Genomic DNA, 20,888 nt, shown 5'->3' on the forward strand with positions numbered 1-20,888 from the left:
CATTTTGGTTGCTAAGCAGGACCGTTGTTAAGTGATACTGATATAACACTTTTAATTAAGCGGGTACCTTGAATAAACATAAATTTGAGTTTCAAATAACACTGATTTTGTTGTTGTCTTAGGTGACATCTGTGAAAAAAATTCAGGTGCTCAGGCATGAAAATGTGCCGCTCAAACACTATACTTTTCTGCTCACACTGAAAAAAAATTAGAGGGAACATTGTGCATGACTGTAACTTTGTTGCTTGTATCCTTACAATTTATATTGATATTGTTTCCTGATTGCTTATTTGTACCCTATGACTATCATAAAGTATTGTACCGTATGATTCTTGACGAATGTATCTTGTCTTTTTATGTACACGGAGAGCACATGCACCAAAGACAAATTCCTTGTGTATCCAATCACACTTGGCCAATAAAGAATTCTATTCTATTCTATTCTATTCTATTCTATTCTATTCTATTCTACAGCTTTTAAATAAAAAAAGCAGAAGGAAAATGCAAGGTAGCAAGTGACATTTTCACTTACAAGCTCACACTTTGAACTGGTTATTGACAGACATATGGATCAAATAAGCACAAACCCAGTTAGCTTTTAAAATTTGTTTTATTTTCTTGGTATAAATAACATACATACCTAAAAGAGATGTTATTTAAGTCAGTGTCAACCTTTCATTAAAACATTCCTCAGGCACTTAAGAGAAATTCTCAGTAATTTAACATATGTCACTAGTTTCCATACAACACTATTTTCATATATAAATTTCATTTCAGAATCTAATGCAAATGCAGTTACAAATATGAAAGCATGAATAAAATGTGTATGTGTATTTTATTAATCCCACAAAATTGTTAAACTAGCCTTGGAATGGAAAAATAGAAAAATAAATGTATTATCGTATACTTTTGAAAAAAGAATCTAATCCACCAATCAGTTGCGTATTCTCAAAGATTCCTTTTTGTTTCTCTCTCCACTCCAAGATTTGTTCTGCCAGTTCTTCTGTCTCTGTTACCAATAAGTACATCTTTTCTAATGCACCCCTCTGTAATATAATATGAAAATAAATATTTCAGTAGTATTTGGCAATATTTCAATATCTTGAAAGCTAAAAATAGCTGAAAGCCAAAGTAATTTTATTAGTATATGCTAGTTTATTCCATATACTATTTGAGAATAAGAAAAGTCATGAAAATAGCATCTTTTCATTTCAGGAGGAAGTATAGTATGAAATGAAGTACTATCTCAATTTGCATTTCCCCCAAAGTATTTCTCATGTTTTTTCAGGTTACAGATGCATCATGTAGTAGACTGGTATTATATTTCTAGATTAAGAAATAAAGGTGTTTTTTGTACTACTCAAATAGCTAACCTTGTAAATTGTCCTTAGGGAAAGAAAGAGTATTAGTGAAATGTTAAAATATTACCCAAATATTACCCACTTACCATATTTCTAATGTTTTCAGGTATTTCAGGGATTTTTCTTATAGTAAGTAAGTGGGTTTCTAATTTTTCAATAAAAGATACTGCCAGCGCCAGCAATTCTACCACATCTCTAAAATACAAGAAGCAAAGATGCCATATTCAGTTTGAGAAGTTTTTAGATTCTTTGGATTTTATTTCTTAATTCTCCCATTTAAAAATGGATTTAAAAACCATACCAACTTTCTAGAAACATTGTCAAACCTAAAATATACCTCAATCAAGACTGAACATTCTACTTTTTGCCAAAAAATCAACATGTCTAAAACATTAGGTGAAATTTTTTAAAAAAAAAATTGTTTCTATTTTCCCAACAAATGTTTTTAACAATCATACTAGGGTATTAATATAAAACCTTAAAATAATGCTAAATAGCAAAATCTAAGTTGAACTATTTGAAAAGGGACAAAATGCTTCTATAAATAAATAAAAATGTGAATAACTAAGCATTCACATACCCCTTTCAAATGTAGAGAGAAGATTGTCAAGCTTCTCAAGGAAAGATCCTCTCCCAAAGCTTATCCATTACGCCTTCAACAGGGATGGGTTAGAGATTTGGGCCGCTAAGGCAGATCTCAAAATAGAAGAGGGTTGATACAGGCTCAGTAATGGTTTAAAGTAATGTGCCCAGACTATTTAGAGTTGTAAAAATGAATACCAACCATATAAGGTGAAATAAACAGCACAATAAATATAAGGATATGATGCGGTCCAATGACCTTTTTGGTGTGCTAGAAGACTATATTTTTATACTATGTATTTTATTAAATGGGAAATTGGCTAAATACATCCAGCACAACCGTAAAATGTAGCTGACAGAACCTGTCTTCTGTTGTTAAAAATAAAATAAAATCCTCTCAATCAAACCTAAGATAAAATGTGTGTTTTACAAATACCAGCAGATTGTCACTGTACCTGACTGCTGGAAGAATGCCATTATTATTCCCCCCATACAAAGGGGAAAGGTAGCAAGAATGAACACAAACTTTACAGGGAAATGTGTTTGGCAGAAATGTTAACAATGCAAGGGTGGGTTGGGTATTGGATAGAATGCAGCCAATTCCAAGGAATGAAAGGATGTTGAAAGAAGTAAAAACAACTGTGCATACAAGGGAGTTTCTGCCCACTTTTATCAGCCCCAAACTCTACTGGACTCTCACAGATTTCACCAATAACAAATACTAAGTAAACATACAAAATTAGGAAGTTTGATACCTGTGGAAGGCAGCTTCTATAGGCAGACTTTCTCGACACAGTGGTTTAACTAGCCTTTGCCTCAGAGTCCTTTTATCCTTTAGCACTGCATCCAGGTGCCTGTTCATTGCTTGCAAAGTCTGGCATCTCTGAGCTATGCAAAAGAAAATGTCAAAGTAAAACTGGCTGGTGCATTAATGTAAATCAGGGTTACAGGACATATGGAGAAAAACTACCTTAGATCATAGTCTTCCCAATATGAATTCTAGCACATTGTCAGGAGACACCTGGGTTAATTAAAAAGCAAGTACCAGTATGAGTAGAGAAAGAGAAAAGGGGGGGGGGGAGGATCTATACAATAGTCCAGGACAGAGGTGGGTTTGAAAACTTTCTACTATCTATTTTGTGAGCATGGCTTGGCGGTCATGTGGCTGGGTGGGCATGGCCAACTTGATGTCACTCACCAGGAGATGTCATGGATTGGGTAAAATGTGGTGAAGCTCACTTAACAATCCTCTTGCTTAGCAACCAAAATTTTGGGCTCAATTATAGTCATAAGCCAAGGACGATCTCTACCTTCTTCTGCATGGCAGCCTTGTCCTAGTAAACTATTTCTCCTTTCTGGCAATTTTCCCCTCTGTTAGAGGCACCAAAATAATCCAGACAATGTAAGGTTTCCTGCTGCAGCAGGGGGTTGAATTAGATGACCTCTGGGTAGCCTTCTAGCCCTAATTTGCTGTGCTGTTTTTTTCTTCCTCCCTCCCTTCCTTCTTCCTTTCTCCCTTCCCTCTGTGGGAAGCAACCTCCCCCCCGCCCAATAACTGCTGAATATCACTTTGCAAACCTCCTTCTGAGCAGCTTTTCAATTTAAAGCAGGACTCCAAAATTTGCAGTTTTCTTCAACTCCCAGAATTCCACAGCCAGGCATGCTCAGTTCAGATTTAAAGCATTTGTTTTTCTCCTTTGCTGAATTTCCTGGCTGAAAAGTGAGGTTTTTTTCTTTCTTTTTCTCTTTCTTTTTCCCTCCCTCCCCCCTTCTCTCTTACTTTTTAAAGCTTTTTTTCCCCTTGCCTGAACCGGCAGGGGAAAAAACTTTTAAAAAAAGAGGTTTTGATGAAGCTTCTGATGGGAGAACAGGTTCGGGGATGTGGCCAAGCCACCATTACTACTGTTCCTATCTGGTACGCCAGATTTTCACTACCTCTTCTGGCGTACTGGACCATATAGGGAAGAACCCATCTCTGGTCCAGGAAGTACTAGCTTGCCTGGCAACTGATAAACATCTAAACTGTATGTTCCAATGTTACTCTGAATTTATAGTTCAATTTCTCAATGTGTATCATCCCAAAAATCTTACAATAAGTATGACAGCACACATTGGAATTATATTCAACTTTCTAAAAGGACATTTTCCCATATAATGAAAGTGCCCTTTTTCTCCTTTGCAACACTTTGCAAACGATTAGTGACAGCCTCACAAATTGATTCTTATGGTGCAGAAGAGTGTATTTTAATCCCATATCCTGTATTATTATTTTAATGTATGCTGCTCTTCAAAACAATATTGCCAAAAAGGCTTACAGCATCCACAAAGCTTCTAAAGGCAACAATCTCTCTCTTCCCACTCAAGTAGACAATGCTGCATTTTTAAGCATCCCGGCAGACCAGTTTGATCTAATAGTTAAGGCACAATTAGAAGTTAGGATCTGAAAAGCGAACCTTGCACCTGCAGGAATACGCTAGGAAGAAGAAGAATTAGAAGCCAGGAGATTGAGGATTTATATGTTTAATAGATTTATATGGCTGCCATTATATATGACCGAGTGGCTAATATGAAAAATGATAAAAACACATTCCTTGGTGGATGGGACTCAGAACACGCCCTTATGTATGATCAAATAGGATGGGTAGAAATAACCAGGCAGAGATGACCCCATAAATAATTTACCCCATGTCACAGAGGGCTTTAATGATGATCGCCAACACTGAATTACACTTTGAAATATATTGGTAGCCTATGCAGACTGTGGAACTGGGGTGTCACATATGCTGAAAAACAGTATTGCTAACTGATTGTGCCACCACGTTCAGCAATAACTGAAACTTCCAGATGCTTGTAAAACAAGTTGCAGTAGTTCAATCTAAAGATTCCTAGGGCGTGAGTGACTATGGGTAATCCTGCCTGGAGACAGACAACAGCTGGATGACTTTGGACCAGTGACTTTTTCTTTGTCCTAGTTACTTGCAAGCCACTTCCGAAAATACTACCAACAAAACTGTACAACAAATAATTCCAACAGATGTTTCCAATTGTATGAACATACAAAATTAACACAAAGTCTTATATTATGTCCAATTACTTAACTTCATACCTGAAAGATTAAATAGCAATCTTAACAATACTTACTAAGATAAAATGGATGAGTAATGTCTGCTGTATCTTTTTCCATTTGCAGGGCTTCGGTCTCCAAATTAATCTGTAACATTGAAACAGTGCTTTACATTTTTGCGCAATTTTTAAAAGTATTTAAAGTTATAAGAATCCTGCTAAAATGACGCTCCATTATTTTTACAAAAGTATTTGATATATTGAAATGCAAATGTTTAATATATTCATTCTTTACTTTTGCATATTTGCACTAGGTGCTTTATTTTACTATATAGCTCTTCTTTAGAGTTCACTTCTGGCCAAAAAGACTATATACCAGCAAAAAACCATGGTTACAAGACTGCAGAATGCTGCAACCAGCCATAAAATTGAGTTGGTTTCCAAGTACCTGAAATGTGGTCATGTGACCATGGCTATGTATTGCAGTCATTGGAATTCCAGCATGGATGATAAGTAGCTTTTTTGGGGGGGAGGGGGTGTCTGTTATTAAGTTGTCGATAAGCAAGGGGTACATGTATAAAAAAAGGGGGGGGGAACCAGTATATACCTGCTATATACATCCTTTTCCCCCTCTGAAAACATCAGAGGTATTATAATATTAAAGAAGTTTATACTGACTTCTCTTCTGGAACAGAAGGTATTGTGACTAATAGAGCAAATGTTCACACTTCACATCATTTTTATCAAAATAAGTCTTGTTCTAGTACTAAAATATTATTTACCCGGCTGACTTCAGCTTGGAGATCAGCAATTTGTTCTGCTTCGGAGGCATAAGTAAAACAAGCAGATGGTTTTCTACATATATCTAGAGTCCCCTGCAGAAGAAAAGAAAAAACAAACCAACTCAATCACTTGTGAAATTAAGATTGAAGTTTAGAACATTCATTTGTAAATAAAGCTCAATTAATTCTGAAACTAATAAAAATTTAGAAAACTATCACTTACTAGGAGAGACTGACACACAGAAGACTACATACATGCATCTTTTAAAATGCTTTATTTCTTCTTTGTGTTGCTGTCTCAAAAGTAAAATCTACAGTTGGAAATTATTGTTGTATCATTTTTTTGTTTAGTATCAAACTTTACAATCTAAAATTCTTTATATACCTGAGTATAATCAAGCTTATGCAATAGCACATAAAGGTAATTTGATCAAAATATGTGTCTATTATGAAGAGTAGGTTATTCTAACAGCAATCAAACGATTCGATTAAAATAAAAGTGGTTACTGATAAGGAGCAGAATGCAATTCAAATATTTATGAAAAAATATGTTTTATGTATCTTTTATATTTTAAAATATGATGCATTAGATATGTGCAACATTATGGACTATAAATAGTCCATAAAGTTGCACATACCTAATGTATCACATTTAATATGAATAAGAAACCTTAGATTTGTACTTTATATATAGTGTGTCCACTCTCCAAGCAGAGTTAATAAACACAGGCAACTTGTATGATAAAAGAACAGAAATTTGGACAAACAAGTTTACAAGGTACCTGAACAGGCAAAGGAAGAAATGGACAATTACAGAAAAGGGCAAAAGGTGGGGCAGAAACAGGACATACTATATTTTTAAGTTTCTTTGAAGGGTGTCAGAAATTACAGCAAAAACTGCAGGACATGTACTTAGGCCTACATGTATATGAAATTACTTCTACCAGCTTCAATTTTTTCAATTGCAATATTTTCCCAACAATCTTTATTTTCAAATGTTGTCATAGAAATCCATGACAACCCATGTGATCTACAAATTACATTACCATATTATTTTCAATATAAGACACTCCGAACCGTAAGACACACCTAGCTCTTGGGGAGGAAAAGAAGAAAAAAAAAAAAAACTGCTTCTGCCTCCCAGCATCCATCGGTATTCATCTGGCTAGCATCCCTGCATCAAACAGTCCAGTTAGCTTCAGGACATTATTGCAGCTTGATTTAGCATGAGCAGCTGATTGGCGGTTGGATCAGCTTCCCAGAATATCGCCAATCAGCTGTTCCAGGCTGTGGGGATTGCCGCCGCCTATCGCTGCTGCTGTGCATCCCATTTTTGGCCTCAGCATGCCTCGTTTTCAGCCCATTCCAAGAGGAGGGAATTGCCGCTGCTGTTTATTGCCATTGGCAATTGGCGGCCGCCACAATCCCTGCCGCCTGGAACGGGCTGACAAATGGGGTGTGCGAAGGCTGAATACGGCCAGCAGGTGGGCAGGGATTCAGCAACATACACTCTATAAGACACATAGACATTTCCACCCACTTTTTTGGGTGGGGAGTGCACCTTATAATGAGAAAAATACAGTAATTCTAAATTTGAAGGGGCTGGATTGAAGCCTATTGCTGGAATCAGAAAATAAATTAAGTAACGTAAATCTAGGCCATTGAATCTGTCAACAGATAAGGAAGGGAAACAAAGCAAACACTTTATAATATACTACTGTGAAAATAATCCAAAATGTAAAAAAAATTACAAAACACTCAAAAAGCCAGACAATATTTGTTTTTAAGCCAATTCCTGCTGGATGCAGAATGTGAGGACAAAGAAAATGACATGTCTTCCTTTTGTCAGACATCTGAGAAGTCCCTAGCCTAGACAGAGGAAAATAGTCTTCTCTCAGAAATTAATTACTTGACTATGGCACCAGATCAAGGGTTGCTCACAAACATGTCCTGTTTTTTTCAAAATCGCTTTTCATACCCAAAAATCGGAAGTGTGCTCTATGAAATTCAGAGGAAATTCCCACAAAAATAACAGCGGATGCGTCTATCCTGAAGTATTTACTGAATAAATACAGAGTGTTTCTAGACTAGAGGAAGATTCAAATCACATTTTGTTCCAATCTGTGCACTTTTTGTGTGTGTCACATTGAGTTCTATCATATCTCAAGACCTAAAATGGACACCTAACATCAAAAATGTCATGAAGAAAGCACAACAAAGAATGTTCTTTCTGTGCCAACTCAGAAAGCTCAAACTGCCCAAAGTGCTGCTGATTCTGTCCTATAGAGGAATTATTGAGTCTGTCATCTGCACCTTTATAACTGTCTGGTTTTGCTCTGCAACCCAAGACAGACAGAGGATAATCAAAACTACAGGGAAAAAAATTGCTACCAACCTGCCTTCCATTGAGAACCTGTATATTGCAGGAGTCAAAGAGGGCTGTGAAAATATCTAGACCTCTCACATCCTGGAATAAATTGTTTCAACTGCACACTGGAACAAGACACAAGGACAGTTGTTCCCCCCCCCCCCCTTTTCCATCACTCTGCTAAACAACTAATTCCCACAACACTGTAAAATTATTTACTAAGACTGTACTATTATTATTATTCTCATCCTTCCTAGTACCTATCTCTTTCCACTTATGACTATAACCATGTTGCTTGTATCTTTAACATTTATATTGTTTTATTTCCTAGTATGATTTCATTGCTTATTAGTAACCTATGACTTCAACTAAGTGTTGTATCTTATGATTCTTGATGTATTCTATTTTATTTTTCTTTATGTACACTGAGAGCATATGCACCAAAGACAAATTCCTTGTGTGTTTAATCACACTTGGCCAATAAAGAATTCAATTCCAATTCCAATTCCTGTTCTATTCATCGGATCCAAGAACACACAGGGACTAATTGCAATGGAGTGGCATTTACATTCCTTAAAGGCAGACACGCCACCATGCAAATCTGCCCCGCTTAATTTGAAACAAAACGACCGAGCGTGCAGCGGAATCACTGCAACACCCTACATCGCGGGAAAGCGATTTTTCCAAAGTAATCCCGGAAGAAAACAGGAAGAGCGTGCTTTAAAGACACCCCACCCACCCCGATTTTTTTGTATCGCGTACAAATCATGAGTAATCTGGGCTCCCCCCCCCCCCCCATTCTGGTGTCCAGACTACCTTCTATCTTAAGGCTTGGCTGGCACTGTTTGGGCGATCCACAACAGCCTCAGAGGCGATTATGATTTGCAAGGAAAGAACCAACCGCCCCACCTGAGACACCATTCCCGCGGAGAGAGTCCGCGCCAACATCAGTCCCGCCGCCGTGGGCTGCACGGGATCCCAAGGGTTGGAGGAAGCCATGGCCAGGCGAGCCTCCGGGAGCCACACCCGCGCGCGCGCGCTTCGACCGTAAGCCCGCCCACCTGCCTAGGAAGAGCCTCCCGGAGATGCCTGGGACGCGCGCGGCGCCATGTTGAGTGCGGCCGAGCAGCTCTCCCGCCACGCAAGTCTCTTCTCTTTACCACCGGGGAGACCGAAGGAGATTCCTCCCACTTCCTCTATGGGCCGTCCCGTATCACGATGTACCCTAGCGGGGTCCGGCGGAGCATCGACTTCTCTGTACAAAAGAGTTGGTGGCTTTCCCCCTCTCACGGGGCATCTGGAAGCCAAAAGAAAAAAAGAAAAAGAAATAAAATAAAAATGGCGACTCCTTCGGCCATTTTGATTGTGGCGGAAGGCACTCGGGATACTCTGGGTAATCCTCCCCCATCCCCGAGATTCTCAAATATTATTTTTCGAGCGGAGAAGCACGCCATTAGAGGCTAGGCTGGCTGTCATCCGTGTGCTTGGCTCCTCCGCGGACGACTGAAGTCGCCCGGCCGCTGTTTCTCGTCGTCCTGCGTATGCTTGTTGCTAGGATGCGAGGTTGTGCCGACTAAGTAAAGGGACGAAGGTAATCCCGTCCAGGAGGAATTTTTTTGGGGAGGGGGATCTCCCTTGGTGGCTTCCCAAGGGGAGATCTACCGAGGGCGTTGGAGTCAAGAGGCTGAAGTTGGTAGCCTGATTATGGGAGATGAACTCCATTAGAAAGTGCCGCAGTAAAAATCGGAACGATTATTGGATGGCAGCGAAGAAGAAACTTTTGGGTCTGGACGTTTATTGAGGAAAGAAGAAAGATCCATCTAAATGGTCATCCGGCTTTTTGTAGCCGTATCGTGTCATCCTGGAAAAGTTAAATCCCTTTGAGGTTAGGCTTTCATTTCGCGCTAAACCATAGTTTGTTTGGTTCGTGTTCATGCAGTGTGACCTGTTTAGTAAAACTGTAGTTAACTGGACCCAGCCTCTCATCCGGATTAGCGTGCACGGGATTAGCGTGATTTGACTGTGATTTACTTCAATGGAGAAATATTTTTTCCTGCGAAGTTCGGGAATTGCGTTGATGCCGCCCCTTCCCTATGCTGCCCGCCTGTGTCTTTTGGTGGGAGAAAGAGATGACACCTTGCTTATTTTCCCTCCTTATCAGTGAGAGGAAGGTAAATATTCACCTAAACATACTTTGTTGCTGGCCCCTTGATGGTCAAAACTGAGGTTATCCCAAATTCTCTGAGTTAAGACTGACTTCACTTACCTGCCCATCTCCTTACACAATTTTCACAGTTCCAGGTAAAAGAAGGCTAGCAGCTAGTACAAAAGCCAACGAAAGAGAAATTCGGTAATACAGATAAGTCCTCCATTTACAACCATTTGTGTAGTGTTTGGAATTACAATGGCATTGAAAAAAGTGATTTATGACTGGCTTCCACATGACTGTTGCAGCATCCCTACAGTCATGTGATCAAAATTTGGGCTCTTGGCAACTAGCATTGTATTTATGATGGTTGCAGAGATCTGGGGTCAATCACTCCTTGTGACCTTCTGACAAGCAAAGACAATGGGGAAGAGATTCCCTTAATCACCATGTTACTAATTTAACAACTGTTAACTGTTAACAACTGTGGCAAGAAATGTCATAAAATGGGCAAGAAATGTCATAAAATGGGCAACTCTTAATATCTGTCTTGTTTAGCAAAGTTAATTTTGGGCTCAATTGTGAGGATGAAGACTACTTGTACTGTCTAAAAGCATTGTTAGATGAACAAAGTTTTCTTAATATCCCAGTGTGTGGAGAAAAAAATGTATTGCTATTATGAACAAAAAGGCATTAGCTTGAATTGGTACCAGAAAACCTATAATCCGTACAGTATTTCTTTGTAATACTGCTGATTTGTCACAGAAAACAGTAATTAATGAGGCAGTACTAAGCTAAGGAAGGCAAAATTAGAAACAGTGCGTACCTTGTTACTTTTGGATTAGTGCTAATGCAAAAGTGTTTTAGAATAGGAAACTCTGACATCAGGAGCAAAATATTTAGAAAGTCTATTGATTTTATATGAAACAAGTCTTGTGACTGCAACACTAGAGAAAGCTGTGTTAGAGAAAGTTGTGCAATGCGATTCGTATGTGGTCAAAGGAAAGCACAGCTCATTGGAAGCTATAACTGTGTGGAGTCTTGTACTTCATGGATTTATTTACAGTGGTACCTCGGTACTCTTCATTAATTGGTTCCGGGATGAGCACCAAAAATAAACAAGTAACAAATACCTTTTTATATAAGGAATAATGTAATGAGTCACAAGGCAGGCTACACTGATGAGTTCTAGTTTGTGGGATGATTACCAAAAAAACTGAGTGGAGGGGGGCGGAATTTGCACCAACATGCATTGAGTATCAAATTTGATTATTTCAAAGCAGTTAAGTACCAAGATACGACTACATATGCCAAGGTTCTATGCTGCTAAATTCCCATAGGCTGTAAATGGCTTACTGTACTAAAAGCATTAGTCACATAAAAGGCTTAACCAACATACCATAACAATTGGGTAGGCCAAACCTCTCCATCTCTAAATATGTTTACAAACAACAAACTCTTCATAGCTATTTGGAAGCCCAAGGACTTCCTGCTTGGGTGTAAGCAGTGGAGACATGAAGTCATTATCAAAAAGACTTGCCTGTAGTTTTATTTATTTTTTAAATTCAGTTTTATGTGTATATATTTGGAAATATGCTGAATCTCTGGAGTGGAGAGTCTATACATTGCCATAGACTTTAATGCTATAAAAACTGACTATATGTTCAGTTACTATTATATAATGTATCCATTTTTCCAGCAGTTATTAATTAATTTGCAGAAGCTGACTGAAAACAAATACTTTTGAGCAGGTCTTGTTTTCAGGTTAGCATGAGTTTGAATACAGTATTTTCATTTATCATTTCCATCTTTTCTGTTATGTAGCAACATTTTCACATAATTCTGCCTTATTACTAATGAATGTTGTGTTAAGATTAATTTTATGCAATGGTGATGATTTGAGTAACTTATGTTTACTTGAGTCAGTGGCATGGAAGACAGTGCCTCAATTTACCATAGAGGTGAGAATATTGAGAAGAAAATCATATAGCTAAACCTTTATTTAATTTATTCTCAATTTACTTTTTAACAGAAAGTAATTTCATGTTGCCTAATGTCGTGTGAATGAGAGGGACTCCACTACACATCTGCCACAATCCTTTTGTTTGCCAGTTGCAAAGACAAGAACAGAAAGATGGGAAACAGTGCCTTAAAAGCACATTTGGAGACGGCCCAAAAAACAGGAGTATTCCAATTAACTGGGAAAGGGCTTTCTGAGGTAAATCTCAATTTTGTGTACATATGGCACCAAAATTCATTTTCCTTTAATCCATGAAATGCTAGAAAGATAAAATTATATTTTGTTTTGGAATTCAGAATATTGTCCTTTTGATTACATATGTATAGGACTAATTTGGCTATTTGAGACTTTGCATTTTAGACCATTTCAGGCTTGGAGTAGGCTATTCTGATCTTACTAGAAATCCAATAAGAGTATTCTAAAAGCAAAGTTTTTATTTTTTATTTTCAGCTTGATAATACCCAATTTGTTTGTTTGTTTTTAAAAAGCTGTTTTAATCCTGAAACCAAATGTTTGTCTCAAAATGCAGCATTTAATGTTGGAATATTTCTGAATGCATTCAATCTGAACATAATATATTTTACATACTTCTAATAAAAATATTGAATATGTTCTAATTAATATCTATACTATAAAGGTATTGATACTGTTCTATATTATAGAAATCAGTTTGCATTTCTAAAGGTAGAACATTTAATAAAGCTTACTTCTTATGACTGTATTTAAAAATTGCAGTTCTGTACAGTTTTACTAAAGCTCTCTGACTTGGAATTTCTAAAAAGAAATATGACTCAATGAGCTGTTATATCTATTAAGCTACTATGGCAGTTCATATTAGGTTTTATTTATTTTGATTTTGCATAATATGAAATACTTTATTGTGTTGGGTTTTGTTCCAATTATAGTTAATTGATTTTGGACAGATTTCCCAATTGTTTCCCAATCTTTCATTATTTGTGGAATGTAAGACTACAAAACATATTTTTTATTAGAAATCTTTCTGATTCTGTATATTTATTTGTTGCAGTTTTTAACTCTTAGAGTAATTTCATCAATATCTGAATTCTTTTTCAGTTTCCTGAAGATCTACAGAAGTTGGCAAGTAATCTCAGAACAATAGATTTGTCCAACAATAAGCTTGAATCACTTCCACCTTTTATAGGAAAGTTCTCTGTATTGAAAAGTCTTGCTTTAAATCACAACAGACTGAGTATGTTTACTTAAGTATTTTTAGCTTGCTATATATTGCATATTAAATAATGTTTCAGTACTAATAAAGATTTGTTTGTAAGTGCAATTACTTGTTACTAAGGTAATGTGCTGCTGAATGCTAAGGTAATCAAAATTATTTTGATTCTTATGAAATAGGGATTTGCTCAGCTAGAACAAATTTATTATTTGCTCTCTTGTTCTCTTCCCACATCTTCTCAACTGCAAGAGTTCTGATGGAAAGTGGAGCCTGTGTATTAACCCAGGCAATTCGCAATATATATAAGTAGAAGAAATTATATCTCTATATCATATATTACAAAAGAACATTCTGTTATATTATGAATCTTTATTCTAATGAGCATTATATAGCAGATTAAATATTCAGTCTTGACATTTTAATAATTGTTCTTTTTTCTCGGCATCATGATTTAATTCTATTTATAATTTATTACTAGCTGCATTACCTGAGGATCTCTGCAAGCTGAAAAAGCTGGAAATTCTACATCTGAACAATAACCAGTTGACACGTTTACCTAGCAGTTTTGGACAACTTGCAGCGCTAAAGACTCTGAGCCTTTCCGGAAACAAGCTTCAAACTATACCTGTTCAGCTATGCAGTCTTCATCATATAGATGTGGTAGATCTTTCCAGAAATCAGATCCAGAGCATCCCAGAGACAATAGGAGAGCTACAGGCCATTGAACTGAACTTAAATCAAAATCAGGTCTGGAAGTATATTATTGTAGTTGAGCAATGTTATGTAGTATCATAAATACTATGGGATGGAGATATAGTTAATGCTATAAGCCAAATTTGCAAGAGGTGGGGGTTTATTTGGCATTAAAGGTAGCCCTTGGTTAACAATGATAATCGGGCCTGAAATTTGCTAAACAATGTAGTCATAAAGTCCATGTTGTAAACTGCATCACTTAGCAATGGCCACTATGGCAGTTCCAGTGGTGGGTTACAACCGGTACACTCTAGTACAGGAGCACCTGTACGGATACTGTTTCAGTACGGTGCTCCGGAGGGCCCACCCGCTGTCCTTACTGTATTTGAGCTCTTCAGGGCTTCCGTGCATGGAGCATACGGTACCTGCATGACTCTCCGCTAAGCAGCTGGAGCATTGCGGAGACATCGTCAAAGTCAATGGGGGATCCAGACTCACTTAACTATGTTACTAACAAGAAATGCAATGATTCACTTAACAATTGTGGCAAGAAAAGTCATAAAATGGGGCAAACTCAGATGTCTCACTTAGGAACAAAAATGTTGAACTCAATTGTGGTTGTAACTTGAGGACTACCTGTAACAGATTCTTTTTAGGCGCATTTAATAAAATGTTGAAATAGTTCTCTTAATAAAATCAAGAATTAACTCTTAACATTTGAAATTGATGTTTACATTGATGGACAAAATGTAAACTACAGGTAGTCCTTGATTTACAACAGTTCACTTAGTGACTATTCGAAGTTGCAACGGCATTGGAAAAAGATACTTATTTTTCAGACATGACTGTTGCAGCATCCCCATGGTTACATGATCAAAATTCAGATACTTAACAAGTAACTCATGTTAATGATGGTAGCAGTGTCCTGGGGGCATATGATTATCTTTCGTGACCTTCTGACAAGGAAAATTAATAGGGGAACCAGATTCACTTAACAATCGGGTTACTAATTTAACAATGTGATTCGCTTAACAAATGTGGCAAGAAAAGTCATAAAATGGGGCGAAAACAAATTTCTCACTCAACATAAATTTTGGGCTCAATTGTGATCGTAAATTGAGGACTACCTGTATATTGATTACAAGTTTATACATTCATCCCTTATGGGAAAATTACTGTATTTTTCAGACTATAAGATGCACCTAGCTTTTGGGGAGGAAAAAAAGAAAAAAAAAATGCCTCTGCCTCCCAGCATCTATCCGGCATCTGACCAGTTCTCCACCCTCCATTTGCCGCCCCTGCCCATTCGTTGCGGCCCATTCTCCACCATGGCCCATTCTAGAACATCTGGTTGGCACCGCACCAACCCCCTTCCCCCGCCACACTATCCACCCACTTTTTTGGCGGGGGAGTGCATCTTAAATGTGTAATTAATTGGAGATACTCTGCAATTGTAATCATTCACTCTGCTGAAATTGTAGCAGGGTTTTTTAGCAATCCTATTGTCACAGTGACTTGATTAATATAGCAAAACAAACTCAGTTCACATATCAATACCGGACCAAGTTTTAGAAACATGACTAATACTTTTTTGTTTTCTTATTTAATTTTCTAATTAGGGAGACATACTATGATCATTGTAACCATCTTTTTGCTTACTGCTTTGGAACTATAACAGATTTCCCAGATCTCCTCCCAGATCTCTCGTTGTCCACGCCTCAAAGTTCTGCGCCTTGAAGAGAACTGCCTAGAACTAAGTGTACTTCCACAGAGTATTCTTGGTGATTCTCAGATCTCTTTACTTGCTGTAGAGGGTAATCTTTTTGAGATCAAGAAACTCCGAGAATTGGATGGATATGACAAGGTTTGTTGGAAAATCCTATATATATATTTCTTTTTTTCACTACTTAGTAGCATTTTACCATATATTTGGGCAGGGTAGTGGTCAAATGGCATCAGTTGTTAAATGAAATCATAAAAAAGAGCAATTTTTATACACACATCATAGCCTTGAACTCCTGATTCATCTTAAACTTTTGGAAAACAGTTACAACAATTTCCTAATTAATAGATTAATATATCAGAATTTTATGAGTGTTTAAAAATACTTCCTGGCTCATTGCACTAAACCAGGGGTGTCAAACTCACAGCATCACATCGTCATGTGTTTATTGTGACTTCCCCCCCTTCATTAAACTGGGTAGGAGTGGCCAGAGCGTGACTCATCTGCAAATTTGACACTAAACCCTATACCTTTCAAAACATTTGTCAAAGTCCTTATATAGTTTTATATAAGGACTAAGAGATCCTAGAACAGCAAAGAAAGCACCAATAATTATGGTTTAAAGGAGAAGTCCAGGAAAGTTCTTTTGGTGAACACCAAACAAGAACATACTGCATAAGTTCCGCTGAATTTGATCCAAAGAGGTTTAATAGCAGTAATATCACATCACTATTTTTAAATTCTTCATAAGAGAGGTGACATTGTATAAATATGCCTATTGAAAGATTCTCTCAAACTGACCCTTTTGATCACATGGACATCACATGGATCACATGGCCATCTCCATATAGGCTTCTCAATAACAGTGGTTTGTTTTTGCCCTTTTCTCAGATATTTCTTTGACCTTCCAACCTAACTTACAACTAACCATGACTAATCCTACTTTTTTATGATCAGTCATAGTTAAATAGATGTTGCTACTTACTATTTCATTGCACATATAGGCTTTTATATAAATTGGCAATTAAAACTTGCACTCTTATTAAACCTCTTTGGATCAAATTTAGAAAAACCTATGCAGTATATTCTTGTTTGATATTCACCAAAAGAACTTTCCTGGACTTCTGCTTTAAGCCATAATTATCGGTGCTGCCCAGTAGTGGAATGCAGCCAGTTCACACCACTTTGGGAGAACTGGTTGTTAACTTTCTGAGCAGCTGGTGAACTGGTTGTTGGAAGAAATCATTAGGGCAGAGAACCAGTTGTTAAATTATTTGAATCCCACCACTGGTTCCCTGTGCTATTTTTTGATCTCTTAGTCCTCAAGTGTGATGCACTATATATATTTGCAGGACATTGAGATCTGAGGAAGAAAGAGCATGAGATACGATTCTATTCTGTTCTTGGTTGTTGACATCTATATAACTGTGATTTAAAAGAATTTAATTTTAAAGCTAACTACAAGTGGCAAGTGATATGATTAAAATGTGCCCTCTTGAATTGTCTGAACACTACTTGCTTTATCAGACTAGCTAGGCATCTCTTGTCCAACACCAGATTAAGGAAAGAAAAGACAACACAGAAGGTCTAAATTAATATAGTATTAAAATTGTAACTAGTCAGTAGAAATAGATTATGTACTAAGACAAAAATATAAAATCATAAATCTAGAAATGAACTCTTTACAAGAGTTATCTAGAACTTGATTTAGGTGATATATTTATCAACAAAACTTTTTTTTTTAACATTTTAGTATATGGAGAGATTCACGGCTACAAAGAAAAAATTTGCCTGAACTACTGCGCCAGTTTTATCTCGTGAATGAAAAGACAACAAGAAACATGACTGATGTGTGGATCCAAAATGCAACAAGCCTGTTGGGAGAATGACATTCAAGCCTTTATATAAAGGCAAGAGAACAGTGACCTTTTGGTTTCAAAATGCCTTGATGTTTTAGATCTCACAAAATGAATCCAAGAATTGGTAACCTTGGATATAATACTTAACATCCACTTGTTAAGTCTCCATCTACAAAGATTAAGAAGAAAATTACAAAATGTCCTGAGCTGAAGAGGTTTTATGACAGTTCCTGACAACTTCATACATAGGAAGCAGGGCAGATGGAGATAATGGGCTATATGTGTAGGATCATGTGCCTGGAGGCTCACTAATTCAATATAGATTAACTCTGCAATGCAAATCCATCCATCTCTTGGCTTTAAATATTTTACAGTGTATGTAGGGCTGGCCATTTGAAAAATTACAATAGAAGCACAAATTATGGATGAGCAGATAGTGGCTTAATATACATAATAAAAATCAGTTGTCCTAGATTCACACCACAGTCATTCTCTAGATGGTTTGTCTTCCACTTGCTAGTCAAATAGTTCACCTTAGTGTGCTAAACTGATGGCTTGCGTAATAGGACACTATGCATTTGAATATTCATCAGAGTAACAAACTCCAATGTTTGGGGGTGGGAAGGGTTTGATCACTGTATTGATGCCTTATGCAAAGCACCCATGGATATTTAAAATATGCAATCTTGGAATAATTTACATGCTTTTTACAAAAACCATACCTCCACAACTTTCTTAAACTTTTTTGGCACCTTTTGACAAAATAAGCTGAAATATATTCTTCTGTAATTGGAATGGCAAACATGCAGCTGAAGCTTTCTGTAAAATGTACTGTTCGTGTAAATGAAATTTAAATTAAAATGAAAAACAACTCTACAACCCTAGGAAATGGTCATAAATGAAATGATTGGAGGTTGAAACACACAGTAACACTAACATGATGTAATATTCTTACAATTCACACACACCCCCCAATACATTACCAGTTCCAGTTATATTTCTCATTTTTTTCTACTGCTGGTTTTAATCACAACTGTAAAGTCCCGTTATATGTTGTATGTGTTATAAATCAACAATTTGTACTATGAGTACCAATAGGAAATCCTGCTATTTCTTTTAACACAGCAGAGTTGGGAATGAGAAATTAGAGGTGAAAGGAGTTGGGTCAGTTGTGAAACCTAGGAAATAGAAATAATTAACTGGTGAAACTCGAAAAATTAGAATATTGTGCAAAAGTTCATTTATTTCAGTAATGCAACTTAAAAGGTGAAACTAATATATGAGATAGACTCATTATATGCAAAGCAAGATAGTTCAAGCCATGATTTGTCATAATTGTGATGATTATGACTTACAGCTCATGAAAACCCCAAATCCACAATCTCAGAAAATTAGAATATTACATGCAATCAATAAGACAAGGATTGTACATAGAAGAATATCGGACTTTTGAAAAGTATAAGCATGCATATGTAGTCAGTACTTGGTTTGGGCCCCTTTTGCAGCAATTACTGCCTCAATGCGGCGTGGCATGGAAGCTGTCAGCCTGTGGCACTGCTGAGGTGTTATGGAAGACCAGGATGCTTCAATAGCGGCCTTCAGCTCTTCTGCATTGTTCAGTCTCATGTCTCTCATCTTTCTCTTGGCAATGCCCCATAGATTTTCTATGGGGCTCAGGTGAGGCGAGTTTGCTGGCCAATCAAGCACAGTAATCCCACAGTCATGGAACCAGGTTTTGGTGCTTTTGGCAGTGGGGGTAGGTGCCAAGTCCTGCTGGAAAATGAAGTCAGCATCCCCATAAAGCTCGTCTGTGGAAGGAAGCATGAAGTGCTTCAAAATCTCCTGGTAGACTGCTGCGTTAACCCTGGACTTAATGAAGCACAGTGGACCAACACCAGTAGATAATATGGCTCCCCAAATCAACACAGTCTGTGGAAACTTCACACTGGACTTCAAGCATCTTGCAGTGTGTGCCTCCTGATTCTTCCTCCATACTCTGGGTCCTTAGTTTCCAAATGAGATGCAAAAGTTGCTCTCATCAGAAAAGAGGACTTTGGACCACTGAGAAACAGACCATTTCTGTTTTTCTTTAGCCCAGGTAAGACGCTTCTGAGATTGTTTGTTGTTCAGGAGCGGCTTGACAAGAGGAATACGACATTTGAAGCCTATGTCCAGGATCCGTTTGTGTGGTGGCACTTGATGCACTGACTCCAGCCTCCGTCCACTCCTTATGAAAGTCTCCAACACTTTTGAATGGCCTTTTCCTGACAATCCTCTCCAGGCTGCGGTCATCCCTGCTGCTTGTGCACCTTTTTCTTCCACACTTTCCCCTTCCACATAACTTTCTATTAATGTGCTTTGATACAGCACTTTGGGCACATTCAACTTATTTTGTAATTATCTTTTGAGGCTTTCACTCCTTATGGAGGATGTTAGATGGTTTTCTGCACAACTGTCAGGTCAGCAGTCTTTTCCATGATTGTGATTCCTACTGAACCAGACTGAGAGACCATTTAAAGGCTCAGGAACCCTTTACAGGTGTTATGGCTTAATAGAGTAGGACACTTTGAGCCTAGAATATCGCACCTTTTCACAATATTCTAATTTTCTGAGATTGTGGATTTGGGGTTTTCATGAGCTGTAAGCCATAATCATCACATTTATGACTAATCACGGCTTGGACTATCTTGCTTTGCATGTAATGAGTCTATCTCATGTATTAGTTTCACCTTTTAAGTTGCATTACAGAAATAAATGAACTTTTGCACGATATTCTAATTTTTTGAGTTTCACGGTAGCTGTTAGATAGCAGTAGCACTTAGACTTACATACCGCTTCATAGTGCTTTTTCAGCCCTTTCTAAGCGATTTATAGTCAACTTATTGCCCCCAACAATCTGGGTCCTCATTTTACCCACCTTGGAAGGATGGAAGGCTGAGTTGACCTTGAACCAGTGAGATTTGAACTGCCAAACTGCAGCTAGTAGTCGGCTGAAGTAGCCTGCATTACTGCACTCTAACCATTGTGCCACCTCAACTCTAGATCTCTTCATATTGGGTTATAATCAATAACTCCTTGCAAAATGATTTGGGATGCAGACGG

General features: G+C 37.5%; 2 protein-coding genes across 4 annotated transcripts; one reads left to right on the plus strand and one right to left on the minus strand.

Moving 5' to 3' along the window:
• Window positions 1–591: 591 nt before the first annotated feature.
• Window positions 592–9,200, minus strand: HAUS2 (HAUS augmin like complex subunit 2). Its single transcript, XM_032228991.1, has 6 exons — window positions 9,066–9,200; window positions 5,789–5,881; window positions 5,085–5,154; window positions 2,699–2,831; window positions 1,448–1,556; window positions 592–1,046 (listed from the first exon to the last, which is right to left on the minus strand). Exons 1-6 carry the CDS (start codon window positions 9,153–9,155, stop codon window positions 897–899), a joined length of 645 nt encoding a protein of 214 aa, XP_032084882.1. The 5' UTR covers window positions 9,156–9,200; the 3' UTR covers window positions 592–896.
• Window positions 9,201–9,257: 57 nt separating this feature from the next.
• Window positions 9,258–18,662, plus strand: LRRC57 (leucine rich repeat containing 57). Of its 3 annotated transcripts, none has more exons than XM_032228962.1 (6): window positions 9,258–9,747; window positions 12,335–12,520; window positions 13,397–13,532; window positions 13,990–14,258; window positions 15,883–16,068; window positions 17,681–18,662. In XM_032228962.1, the coding sequence occupies exons 2-6, from the start codon at window positions 12,437–12,439 to the stop codon at window positions 17,720–17,722; spliced, it is 717 nt and encodes a 238-aa protein (XP_032084853.1). In that variant the 5' UTR covers window positions 9,258–9,747; window positions 12,335–12,436; the 3' UTR covers window positions 17,723–18,662. The 3 variants fall into 3 exon arrangements, with proteins under 3 accessions (XP_032084853.1, XP_032084859.1, XP_032084870.1); XM_032228968.1 differs by lacking the exon at window positions 9,258–9,747 and adding an exon at window positions 9,754–10,041; XM_032228979.1 differs by lacking the exon at window positions 9,258–9,747 and adding an exon at window positions 10,064–10,327.
• Window positions 18,663–20,888: the final 2,226 nt, after the last annotated feature.

This window comes from Thamnophis elegans, chromosome 1, assembly GCF_009769535.1.
Source record: "Thamnophis elegans isolate rThaEle1 chromosome 1, rThaEle1.pri, whole genome shotgun sequence".
Taxonomy (NCBI): Eukaryota; Metazoa; Chordata; class Lepidosauria; order Squamata; family Colubridae; genus Thamnophis; species Thamnophis elegans.